This window comes from Chelonoidis abingdonii, chromosome 3 (assembly GCF_003597395.2).
Source record: "Chelonoidis abingdonii isolate Lonesome George chromosome 3, CheloAbing_2.0, whole genome shotgun sequence".
Lineage (NCBI taxonomy): Eukaryota > Metazoa > Chordata > Testudines > Testudinidae > Chelonoidis > Chelonoidis abingdonii.
This window is the reverse complement of record NC_133771.1, coordinates 197,919,401-197,932,538: the sequence shown is the minus strand read 5'-3', so window position 1 is coordinate 197,932,538 and position 13,138 is coordinate 197,919,401. Positions and strand designations below refer to the sequence as shown.

Genomic DNA, 13,138 nt, shown 5'->3' with positions numbered 1-13,138 from the left:
TGATGAAATTATTTTGAGGATTATATCCTCTAAGGCCACCTGCTGATCTCATTTCTTCCATTTGTTCCTATCTCCTCAGTGTAGTAGGTCAAAAAACTCAGATGAAAGGTCAAGAGGTACCCCATTTGAGAGGAGGCCCTCTCAGGAGCCACAAGAAGGAGCTTTGCCATGGTTGCTCCCAGCTTAAAGACTCTTGTTTTGTCAGCAGAAAGGTCATAAAGGACAGCACATTGGGGCTTTTTGTCCTCTCACACCACTCAAAGCACGTCCAGATATACCTTTGCAATGGTGGGTCAGTCCTTCTTGGGATCCAGCAGCCAAGTCCTTCCTCAATGATCAGAGAATAAGTACAGAATTCTTACAGCTTCCTCCATCTGTCCAGTCTACCATGAAGGTGAAATAGTGAAAAATATCGGCCTCTCCTCTCATAGTCTTAGCTGGTTAGTAGAATCCCATGACATTTGTTGTGACTCTTCGTTTTTTACCAGGAGAAGGATCTGGGTTCCTGTAGGGGATGATCTCCTGCACTTCCTCTCCAGTTATACATTGGAGAACAGGGGGAACACAGGGCCTCAAAGCCATCCCTATGAGTTATCTCTCAAATGGGAGCACCAATTAGGACAGTTCCTCAGATGCGAGGGAAAATCCTCTAAGAGGCAAAAGGAACAAAAAGTCTCCAAAGACCAGAAAACACAAAAAATGCCAAGAAGCCTTTCAGATACTCATCTTATTCCATTAAGTTCTATCTGATCCCTTAAAAAAGAGAATTGTCAGCTTCACACCCTGGTAACACCACGCCGGAGATTAGAAGAAATTCTTTCCTCCATATGCATTTAAGACAATGGGGAGAAAGGTGGTGCCACCATCGAGATTTCATCAGGAAAAAAAAAGCAACCAAGTCCAAGGGTAAATAGCTCCCATCCAAACCCAAGACGAAATTTTCTATCTACCTTCACTCCCCGTTCGAACAAGTCATTGTGAAGGAATAGGAGACTTACAATAATGGGGCAAGACTCAGTTAGCAAGTCATTAAATTCTACTTACGCCCTCTTCATACTCCCTAATGTTGATTGAGAAGGAGTCGTGGCATAAAACTCTGCAACTCCTCTGTGCCTTTTGGCTTTATAATACATGGAAAGAAGAGCTCCTTGTTCTCTTCTTAGAGGGCCGCCCACCTTGGCTTTGAAATAGACACAAGAAGACTCAGTTTTTCTGACAGCAAAGTTTCAAGAAGAACCTGATCAGGTGTCCTGCATTAAAATATCATTCGTTTTGCCTTTAACACCTAGATCTTCAGGTTTCTTATATAAAGATTACTCCATGGGCAAGACAATTCATGAGAGAGTTTCAAGGATTTCTCTTAAGTCCTGGAACCATTCCCAAAGAGAGATGCAAAGCAAATTAAAGATGCCATCTAGAGTAATTATATCGCCCAGTTTGGGAAAACAGAAGAACCATGGGATGGTAGCATCCTCTATTCACAATCTGTACGCCAAAGTCCTGACCGCAGATGTGGCAACCTTGCAGGATGGTGAGCTTACTTGGGCTGCCATGATGTACAGGAAATGTTGTCAGAAAGGTTCCAGAACATCAGCTTCCCAGAGGTGAGAATTGGTCATGATAATTTTTCAGGGTTTCCAGGATCGCTTGAGAAAGGAGAACATCTTGCCTCAAGCACACAGCACAATGACTGTGGCATACATAAATCAGCAAGTGGGCACAAGATCACGTAGCCTCTATCTGTCTAATCAACATAAGATACAATGGACAAAAATGCAGACTAAAAAGCTGCTGGCAGATACATTACTGAAAGTGATCCTTAAGCAAGAATTGTTGCCACTAATATTTAGGGAGCCCTCCAGGTGGATCTGTTCACATCCAGTGAAAACACGAGGACTTGGTGGTTCTTTATCAGCTAAGAAGACCAAAGGTCAGTAGGAACAGTTCTTATTTGAGTGCTTGCTCATATCCATTTGACTTAAGTGTGTGTACTCACCACATGCACCGGTGCCAGAAGTTGTTTCCCTCAGCAGTATCTTTAGGAGACCAGTTCTGGCACCCCCTGGAGTGGCGCGCATATACCGCTGTACATTGGGCGCTGCCAGCTCCCCCCACACTCAGTTCCTTCTTGCTGCCAGTGAGGGTGCTGGAACTGTTGCTGCATCAGCTAGCACAGCTGCTCTCTTGTTCATATGATCTCATTAATTCTTGTATTATATTGTATATAGTTTTCTGTTCACGGTCCACTATGCCATCACTCAGCAGGCCAGAGATGACGCTGGGTTCAGCAGAGCTGTATTGCAGTCTACTCATCCGTGAACTCCTACCCACCTCTGAGGGGGTACTGTTTGGGTGTCATCTAAATCAGTGGTTCTCAAAGTCGGTCCACCGCTTGTTCAGGGAAAGACCCTAGTGAGCCAGGCCGGTTTGTTTACCTGCTGCGTCCGCAGATTTGGCCGATTGCGGCTCCCACTGGCCGCGGTTTGCCACAGGCCAATGGGGGCTGCATAAAGGGCGGTCAGCACATCCCTCGGCCTGCACCGCTTCCCACAGCCCCCATTGGCCTGGAACAGCGAACCACGGCCAGTGGGATCCACGATCAACTGAACCTGCAGACGCGGCAGGTAAACAAACCAGCGTGGCCTGCCGGGGCTTTCCCTGAACAAGCGGCAGACCGACTTTGAGAACCACTGATCTAAACTGAATGGACCAGAGCAAGCACTCAAAGAAGAAAAGACAGTTATCTTTTTCCATAACTGGTGTTCTTTGAGATGTGTTGCTCACATCCATTCCACAAGCCGACAAGAAGGAACTGAGGGTTCGGGGATGCTGGCGGCACCCTATATGCCACGGCGTATGCGTGCCACTCCAGAGGACACTTGAGCTGGTCCCCTACAGCTTCTGCTGAGGGAAAAAACTTCTGGCACCGGTGCATGTGGCGAGCACACGCACCTAAGTTGAATGGACATGAGCAACACATCTTGAAGAACACCAGTTTGGAAAAAGGTAAGTGTCTCATAATGGCTCACAAATAGATGAATTGTCTTCTGTGTCCATCGTCTGGCCCCCCACCCTCCCACTTTCTGCTAGTAGAAAAAGGGATCCAGAAGATTCAAAAGGGGGTCAGGCGAAAGTGGCCAAGTATGCTGTGATACTCAAACCTAGTGTAGCTTTCATAGAGATCTTTACTCCATTTGTCCAGGAATCCAGGATCTCCCATTCCAGGGTTTGCTTCTTCATCCCACTTCAGAGTAACTGGACCTAACAGTTTGACTATTGAGCAGCAAGTCCTATAAACAACATGGGATATTCTTCTCTGAGCTTTTTGTAGGCCTTGCATTGTTTTTTTACTCAGGAGTTTACACAAAGTTCTCTGATGGGTGCAAAGATATAAAGATTAACTCCAAGGAATCAGGCGTTCCAGCTTCCATGGATTTCTTTCAGGATGCCTTAGGCTTCACTTTAAGATCTTCTACCATCATTTCTGATAGTCTGGCTGGTGAATAGTACTATCACGTGAATGAGCTTAAGTTTTTGGGTAGATAGCACAATGTTGTTGAGGTTCCTTGGGGCAGCATTTCTTTCCAAACCAATAGTCAGACCTGACTTTCCTATCTAGAGTGTGCCTATAGTGCTTCAGATGCTCATGTCCCACGCATTCAGGGCTTGGCCAAGTCCCAGCATTCTGTGGGAGTATCTCCAGTACTAACAGGAAAAGACACAGTGTAAATGTGTCAGACTAGGGGAGAGATGGTTCCCAGTAGGAAAATAATCACATGACAAATTTTTCATTTATCTTAACAGTTGTGTGGTATGGACCAATTCTGGGGTATTGCCTTAAGAGCACAGTCTGGTGATGTCAGTCGAGCAGCTATCCAGTATATCAACTCTTATTATATTAATGGTAAGAGTTCTCATTTTTATTTACACTAGTGTACTAAAATCCAAGGATATTTTACAAAATAATAGTTTAGTCATTTTTTGTTAAAAATAAAATCTTTTAAAGAATATTCGTTTATCTTGTTTTAATCTTGAGTACTAAAACTTGCAGTTTTCAGTACATTCGTCACATATTTATTTAATATCTGTCTGCAGGTAAAACAGGTTTGGAAAAAGAACAAGAATTTATTAGCAAGTGTATGGAGAGCCTTATGATCGCTTCCAGTAATCTTGAGCAAGACTCCCACTCAAGTCTCACCATAATTGAAAGAGGACTTTTAATGCTAAAGACACACCTTGAAGCTTTTAGGAGGAGGTAAAGAATTTCTTAAATATATTTTGAGTTGGGATTTATTGTAATTTATTTTCCTATCATTTATACCAAATAGAAATTTGAGTTGAGTGATATAATGAAAAACAGAGATGTAAATTATTCATTTGGTTTCCTCTGTGTAAAATGGGGATAATAATACATACTTTGCAAATATTTTGTGTGAGGCTTAGTCTGTTAAAGGTTTTTGACAAGGAAAAAAAAGGATGGTTGCCCTCTTTTGCTGCTTCATGATTAGGGCCCTATCAAATTCACCGTCCATTTTGGTCAATTTCATATCATAGGGTTTTAAAAATCTTAAATTTCAGGATTTCAGATATTTAAATTTGAAATTTCATGATACTGTAACTGTAGGGGTCCTGACCCAAAAGAGGGTTGTGGGGGATTTGTAAGATTATTGGAGGAGGGTTGCAGTATTGCCAGCCTTACTTCTGCGCTGCTGCTGATGGCAGCCCTGCCTTCAGCTGGGCTGCTGAAGAGTGGTGGCTGATGGCTGAGAGCCCTGTTCTGAAGGCAGTGCCACCACCACCAGCAGCACAGAAGTAAAGATGACATGGTATGGTATTGCCACCCTTACTTCTTTGCTGCTGCCTTCAGAGCTGGGCGGCTGAAGAGTGGAAGTTGCTGGGCCAAGGGCACAGCTCTGAAGGCAGCAACGCAAAAGGGTGGCAATAGCATACCATGCCATGGTGCTGCTGGCGACGGCGGTGCCTTCAGAGCTGGGTGCCTGGCTAGCAACCTCCACTATCTGGCCACCCAGCTCTTGAAGGCAGCACAGAAGTAAGAGTGATAATACTGTAACCTCCCCCGCAAGAAGCTTGCGACTCCCCCGCCTCCTGTTTTTGGGTCAGGACCCTCAGTTTTGGAAATGCCAATCTCCCCCATGAAATCTATATAGTATACGGTAAAAAAAGTACACAAAAGACCAAATTTCATGGGGAGAGACCAGATTTCATGGTCCATGACAAAGTTTTCACACCTGTGAATTTGGTAAGGCCCAATTCATGATGTATAAAAAAGGTGGAAAGTAGTGTTTGTTTTTTTAAACTTAAGCATTATCAGGAATACAAAGTCTTGTCTTTTCTTTTTGTGTTGGAATCTCTGCAAGACCAGAGAAGTGGAGTTGGGACCTTTCTTAGCCTTCTTGTCTTCCTACTGTTGGTCAGGCTTTTGAGTTAAACAGATGTTAACAAAAACATTTAGTGTTTTTATGTATGATGTTTATATGCTTCTTAAGGTTTGCGTATCATCTGAGACAGTGGCAGATTGAAGGCACTGGTATCAGCAGTCACTTAAAGGCACTTAGTGATAAACAGTCATTACCACTAAGAATTGTATGTCAGCCAGCTGGACTTCCTGACAAGGTAGAACTTTGGTTTTCCAACTGGATTTTATTCCTAGATCATTATGTTTCATAAAGTTCATAGTTCATTCTGAAAAAATGTGCACATTATGTTTCAGATGACTATAGAAATGTATCCTAGTGATCAAGTGGCAGATCTAAGGGCTGAGGTTACCCATTGGTATGAAAATTTGCAGAAAGAACAGATAAACCAGCAAGCTCAGCTTCAAGAGTTTGGCCAAAGCAGCCGGAAAGGAGATTTCCCTGGTAAGTTATCCAGTACTCTTAGCCTTAGTTTGTGCTTGGCTCATTGATCATGCATCGAGGTTGAAAGATAATGTTTATTTTTGACAGTAGATTAGGGTATCTGGGGGAAAATAGCATGTATCACTGTTGGTTTTATTCCATTTGCTCCATTTATTTCATAACTATCATCAGCCTGTCACACTTAATTATTAAACAGTGCTTTGCAAGTGTTACCATTTCTTATAAAGTAGAGAGAGAAAATTCAGAAGTAACAAGGAATATGCACTTCTTACATATGGTTTTACAAATCACATGATTTTTATTACTTGTAACTTTTCATTCTTTCCTTCCTTCCACCATTATCTTCTCCTTTCCCCATTGCCATTATTGTTTTTATTCATTTTATTCTGTCTTATTTAGTTAGTAAACTCCTCTGGGTGGAGTCCCATATTATATTTTGTGAAGTGCCATGTATCTTTATGGCTCTGTATAGGTAAATAATTAGGACTCAGAATGTATGTTGGGCTCACAAATATGTATTTAGCTGCCATTCAAATATGAGTTCCTTTACTGCATCTTTCAGTCTTTTTGCAACTATGTTAAAATAGTTAATTTATTACTGAACATCCTGTTGCGAAATTGATTGTTTGTTTATTCTGATCTTCCTTGTTATCCTCCTTCAAAGCTCTCCATAAAGCTCTCCTTTTCCAAGATGCCTTAAATAGTCTTTTTTTGACTCAGTACTTTCACTGGGGAGTTTGCTTGGTTTTAGCGATTGAGTAAAAACTGAGCAAGTATTTCACGAGTTGACCCTAGTACTTTAACTTTCAGATGTGTGCGTGTATCTTTTATTCTTTGAATGATGGGCCCTATTGTATTCCACTGACGATAATACGCAAGCACCATGCCCATGGAGCTGGAGCTTTTCAAAATAGTAGTGTCTGTCGGTTTGTGCATGCGCCCTTGTATCACCTCATGGTTTCACCCGAGGTGATAAAGGGAAGGGCAGACTAACTTCGCTTTCAGTTCCTGTTCAGTGCTGCATGTTCAGAGTTGGAGCTTCTGCTGTTCACATACACTCAGCACCTATATCTATTTACTGGGTTATGCTGCACTTCCTGCTCTCGCTTGATTTCCATCAGCAATGAGCACCAATGCTGTCTGTACTGCTTGGGGCAAGCCCACGTTGCATCTAGGTGCAGGATTTGCCTCTCCTTCCCTCCACCTTAAGAAGCACCTCACGGAGATAGTCATGGGGCTGCAGTTGGATCCTGGTCGGGGAACCCTCCCTCTACGCCATCCTCCATGCCATCCTCCGCCATCTTCTCATAAGCCATATTTCTGAGTGCATCTAGGGCACTGTCAGTCTCTTTGCACTCCAACACTCTTGCCAGCCTCCCTTTTCAGAGGTCATCTCAAATTTTCTGCTAGCATGGAGCATGATAACAATGGACAAGTGGGTCCTGGATGTAATTCGATGTGGCTATAATGATTGAGTTTATGATGCTACCTCCTCCACATTCCCCACAATGGTCCCATCTTAGGGACCTCTCTCATGACAGTATCCTTGCCATGGAGGTGGACTCCCTACTGCAGAGAGGAACAGCAGAGCCAGTTTCCGCAGACTTTCAGGGCACAAGTTTCTATTCCAATTATATCCTGGTACCCAAGAAGAAGGGAGGATGGAGACCAATTGTGGATCTCCGATGCCTCAACTGTTCCATTCACAAGCCAAAGTTCTGCATGGTCACGCTTGCGGCCATCATTCCCTTCCTAGAAAAAGGGCATGCGGCTTGTGGCTCTTGATATGCAAGACTCCTGCTTCCACATCGACATCCACATAACCCACAGATAGTTCCTGAGGTTCACGGTGGGTCCTCTACACTTCCCATACAGGCTTCTTCCATTTGGAGTTACCACTTCTCCAACAATCTTTACGTAGGTTTCCATGATAGTAGCTCACCTTCGACAGCAGGGAATACTCCCCTACCTGGATGCCTGGCTGCTGGCAGCATGGTCCAAAATAGTAGCTCTAGAATCGATTTCCCGCTCCTTCTACTTCTCTACTCTCTAGGGGTGAGTGTGAAAGTTGAAAAATTTACTTTGCACCCTACGCAGTCCCTGGAATTCATTGGCTTGCCCAGCGACCTCCACATGTGCTAATCTGCTGAAGGACAGGTTCCAGATACTACTGGACCTGATCACTTCAGTGACATCCAACCCCTTGGTCTCAGCCAGAGCTTATGTCCCCCTCCTAGGTCACATGGCAGTGTGCACATATGTCAAGGCCTTCACTCGATTCATGGCTTCTGCTGTCTTCAACTATGGCTGCTACCCTATGCACCAGTCCATGGACACTGTTCTTATCATTCCACACGAAGTCATCTTCTCCCTTCGATGGTGGACCGATCCACTTCACGTTTGCTCCAGAATGCCCTTCCTTCTGTCCTCTCTAAGCGTGATGAATATAAAGGATATGTGTCACTTGACAGCTGGGGTGCTCACATGGTAGATCACATGGCACAAGGAACTTGGAACACTCGGGAACCCTGGATGCACATCAACACTCTGGAACTTAGGGTGGTATGCAGGACGTGCCATGCATTTTTACTGTTCATCCACTCTTGTCATGTTCTTTTATCAGACATCACCATTGTGGTTTGTTACATAAACAAGCAAGGAGGGACAAGGTCCCCAGCACTGTGTATGGAAGTGGTACGCCACTGGAAGTGGTGCGATGCACACCATATCTTATTGTCAGTGATCTATCTCCCACGGAGTCAGAATGTGATTGCCGATGCACTCAGCAGGAATTTCATGACCGACTATGAATGGGAGTTGGGTGACATGGTAATCACAGACATTTCTGGTTGTTGGGAACCCTAGTCAGGGATTTCTTTTCTTCTCATGGCAACAGCAAGTGCATCCAGTTACTCCTGGAGCCATTCCGTGCCAAAAAAATTAAAATTCTGCGCACAATATTTTAAAAATCTGCAAAATTCTGCAAATTTTATTTGTCAAAATAATGCTACATAATCATGCCAGTTTCAGTTATTTTAGTAATTTAGTTCAAAATACCTGTCAGCAAGTATGTCTGTAACAATACAGACACACACGAAAATTCCCCCAAGAGTAGAGTTAAAGAAACCCCTACGGCAAGCCAGTTATTTTTTCTCTCTCCCTCCCCTCCACCCCAAGCCCAGGGATCCAGAGGAAGAAACAGCCTGGTGCTTGGTAACAGGCTTGTATGGAGTTTCCTGCACGCCACCCTCTCCTTCTGTTAGTGCGTGCTGGGGATTACGGCTGCCAATAACCCTCTAGCTTTCTCTCCGTCCCCCCAGCAATGTCTTCTATGTGCGAGTTGCGCTCTGCTGGGTCCAGTTGTCACTAGTGGCAGCTAGCAACAGTGCAGCATATTTCTGTGGGGGGAAGGAAATTCTGCATGCATGATAATTTTTGCAAAATTCTGCATTGCACAATGGTACAGAATTCCCCCAGGAGTATACATTTTGTTCTGCCTGAGGGGACAGAGCCTGCCCCATTCCGATCTCCTCAAACACCTCAAAGCCCTGCCCATCCACGCCGAGCGTGCCGCAATAGTGAATAAGAGGGACGGAGTGTCACTCTTACACACATGACTGCCCATCCCTTCCCCACCCGCTGGCAGTGATTTACATTTCTGCCAGCTGCTCTGGGTGTCCAAACCAACTTGCCTGTGCTGCTAGGGAGGGGTATGTGACTGCTCTTGCGGCTTCCCTTTGCTTTCCCATCAGAAGCCATTTTTCTGCAGGGAAACAAAGAAATGTGTGGGGAACATGAATTCTGTGCACACACAGAGATGCAGAATTCTCCCAGGAATAATCCAGTACTGTCCCAGGGGAGGGCTGGGTGACAATTCACAGGGCAATGCCATGGTTGTTGACTGGTCAGTTTGAATCATTTACGCCTTCCCTCCCCTTCTACTCCTGCCTTATGTCCTTCACAAACTCTGACGAGAGAGCATGATGGCCATCCCAATCGCCCCATTCTGGCCTCGCCAGTTCTGGTTTCCAACTCTTTTCCGCATGTCAAATCATCCTCCGCTTCCGACATTCCCACAGTTGCTCACACAACACAACAACAGGTTCAGCACCCTGATCCACGGACACCTCATTTGGGAGCTTGGTTTTTGGATGGACACCTCCACTGGCACAGTAATGTTTGTTGGCAGTGGGAAATGTCCTCTCGACTAGCAGGAAGGACTCCATGAGATAATTCTACCAAGCCAAATGGATATGTTTCACTTCCTGGGCCAAGCAGAAAGGTCTTGCTCCTGAGGCTGTGGGCGTCCTGATGGTCTTACACTGTTTACCATCTCTGATGGCCTCAGGGCTCACTCTCAGCTCCATCAAAGTGCACGAAGTGGCTGTCAGTGCTTTCCATCCTCCTGTGGAGGGGCATTTGGTTTTCACTCATCCTTTGAGTGCCTGATTCTAGAAAGGCCTTATATGCAAATACCCTCCTGTTCAGCCTATTGTTCTTCAGTGGGACCTCAGCCTAGTCCTTATGGCATTGATGAACTTGCCCTTTGAAACTCTGGCCTCTTGCTCCCTTTCTCTTCTTTCCATGAAGGTTGCTATTACTTCTGCAGGAAGCACTGGTGAACTGGGGCCATAATGGCAAATCCTCCTTTTACTATGTTCCATAAGAACAAAGTCTCACTGCACTTACATCCCATATTTCTACTGAAGGTGGTTTCCTACTTTCACCTTGACCAATCCATACATTTGCCCACCTTCCATCCCAAACGGCACACCTCAAAGGAGGAACAGCAGCTTCACTCCCTCGATATACGTAGGGCCCTGTCCCTTTACCTAGAAAGGACAAGACCATTCTGGAAGTCTCCTAAACTTTTTGTTTCCATAGCAGAGAGAATTCGGGGGGAGGCCTTCTTCACTCAGAGAATCTTGGAGTGGATTCCACAGTGCATTATGCTCTGCAATCAGTCGTCATGGCAGTCCCTATCAGGTGGGATGTGGGCCCATTCCATGAGAGCACAAGCATCAACTATGGCCCTTATCCATGATGTGCCCTTATGGACATATATATAAGGCAGACACATGCAGTTCAGTAGATGCCATTTTTTCTCACTATGCCCTGGTGCAAGACTCTGCATTGGTTGCCTTGTTTGGTACATTGGTCCTCCATTCTACGGTTCTGTCATCTTCCTCGCACCCTCCTCCTATCTAGGTACTGTTTGTTAATCATCTTCCTTGGAATATAATTGGGGCTATCACTCAGAGAGGAGGTGGTTATTTACCTGTATTCCAATCCCATCTTCCTTCACCCTTGCTGTGGATTTGGTAGATTAGTTGTGGAGACAAACTGAAGGCATGGTCGGTCCGCTATGCCCTTTATTGCCTCTGGTGAAACCATGAAGTGGTACCAGGGTTCATGTGTGGACCGATGAACTCTACCACTTTGAGAAGCTCCCGCTTCAGGCACATGGCATATGCACATAACCCTCAGTAGAATATAGATAGGGACCATGCATCTCAAAGAACCTTCTGTTACAGCTAAATAACCTCCTCTGTCACGTTTGCTTTCTTTTTAATTTGCTCTGTTTATGACTGTGACTGGTGCCTTGCCACACCATTTGGCACTTCCAGTACTCTGTGACCTTTGCCAGCCTCATTTCATCACTGTTTAGATGGCGATTCCACTGGCAGGGTCTTTGCTTTTGACATAGTCTATGCCATTATTTCACTCCAGATTCTTCCTGCTATAAGGTCAGAAGTCAGATTCTTTCTGATGTTCACAAACAATGACTATCTGTCTTAGAAGATGTCACCTCCAATTCACATTGTCATAATTATAAATAAATTTTACTAGAGAGGTTGAAGAAGAAATTATGAATAAAATATATGTTAAGCAGCATATAACAGAGTGAGACAACTATTCATTGTGAAAAGTTGGCGGTCGATAGGCTCTAAGCTTGGTTACACTGTTTGCTGGTTTTCCTGCAGGTGGCCTCACTGTATTCCCAGTCAGGGGCAGCACTGACCAATGCAGCTTGGAAAGTGAAACCTTCTTCTTATAGCAGCATGTGTTAGAGCACTCATGTGCCCATTGTGTGTTCCCACGTGTACCAAAGCAGTGCTACAAAAGGGGAGGAATGGTTCCCTCTGCCACCTGCGTTCCTTCCAGTCTTAGCAGCAGATAGATGTGAACCTTTTTGGATCCTTCAGACCTGGATCCTTCATTTAGAAGTTTATGGTGCTTTATAGTAATTTAATGGTACACACTTTAGAGGCAATTAGAAGAAAATTTCTATGGCATTTCACACTTAGTAAAACTATCAGTATTTAAAATAAATGCTTACAGAATAATTTTCCAGCTCTGGAAGAACTTAATGATAGATAAATTCACCTTGAAAGAACTATTATCTCTCTTCCCTCTCTATAAGGCAGATTTTTTCCCCTGTGCCTTTTTTATTACAAGATATAATTGAACCATATTGCTAAGGAAGTAATAAAGGACCTGATTCAGGGGTCAATGAAGTCAGTGGAAAGATTCCCATTGACTTCAGGGGCCTTTGGGTCAGGCCCTGAGAGGTTACCAGGAAGCTGTTTTTTGTAAAAAATTTCAGCAGGTGCAGTAGCAATGTTAATATTAATTTTACTTTTAAAAATTATGCTTATTAAATAGCCAATGAAATTCCAGAAATTCACTATGTTGTGCTTTATTGTAGGTGGTCTCATGGGACCTGTGAGAATGATTTCATCTGGGCATGAACTAACAACTGATTATGATGAAAAAACACTTCATGAATTGGGCTTTAAGGATATGCAGGTATTATCAGTGTAAAGATAAGACAAATATAAAAAGATAATTTGGTATGCTGCTTTTGTCATGTGATGACCAGTGGGTGTATTAAGTGGTAAAATGTAAAATTCTTTTTGGCCACATCTGTTTTCTAGAACCATTGTATTGTTTTCTGCTGTATAGCATACATCCTCTTACACCCAAAATAAAATTACAGTTAGTTCATATTAACATACGTTTACATTCTGCTGCTCTATTGCCTTTCTGTTGTAAAAAGTAGTCCTGGTTGAAAAAGCCACATTCTGAGTGTATTAGTAGATGTGAAGTAGTACATGCTGCAGGATCAAAGTAAAGTTTGGAACCATTTATTTTTTGTAGGGAAAAGGAGGGGCCGGTGAAAACAACATCAAACACCAAGATTTTGGTCAAATGGTCACAACTGTTTGATTTTATGACCAAGATAGCATCTCAAAACG

General features: G+C 43.9%; 1 protein-coding gene across 5 annotated transcripts in view; it reads left to right on the top strand.

Moving 5' to 3' along the window:
• Window positions 1-13,138, top strand: part of USP34 (ubiquitin specific peptidase 34) — a 299,367-nt gene that overhangs the window by 151,924 nt on the left and 134,305 nt on the right. For all 5 annotated transcript variants that reach the window (XM_075064435.1, XM_075064436.1, XM_075064434.1 and 2 more), the window contains 5 exons: window positions 3,805-3,904; window positions 4,096-4,255; window positions 5,508-5,634; window positions 5,732-5,879; window positions 12,589-12,689. In XM_075064435.1, the coding sequence (XP_074920536.1) occupies window positions 3,805-3,904; window positions 4,096-4,255; window positions 5,508-5,634; window positions 5,732-5,879; window positions 12,589-12,689 (636 nt within the window). The remainder of the gene's footprint in view (window positions 1-3,804; window positions 3,905-4,095; window positions 4,256-5,507; window positions 5,635-5,731; window positions 5,880-12,588; window positions 12,690-13,138) is intronic.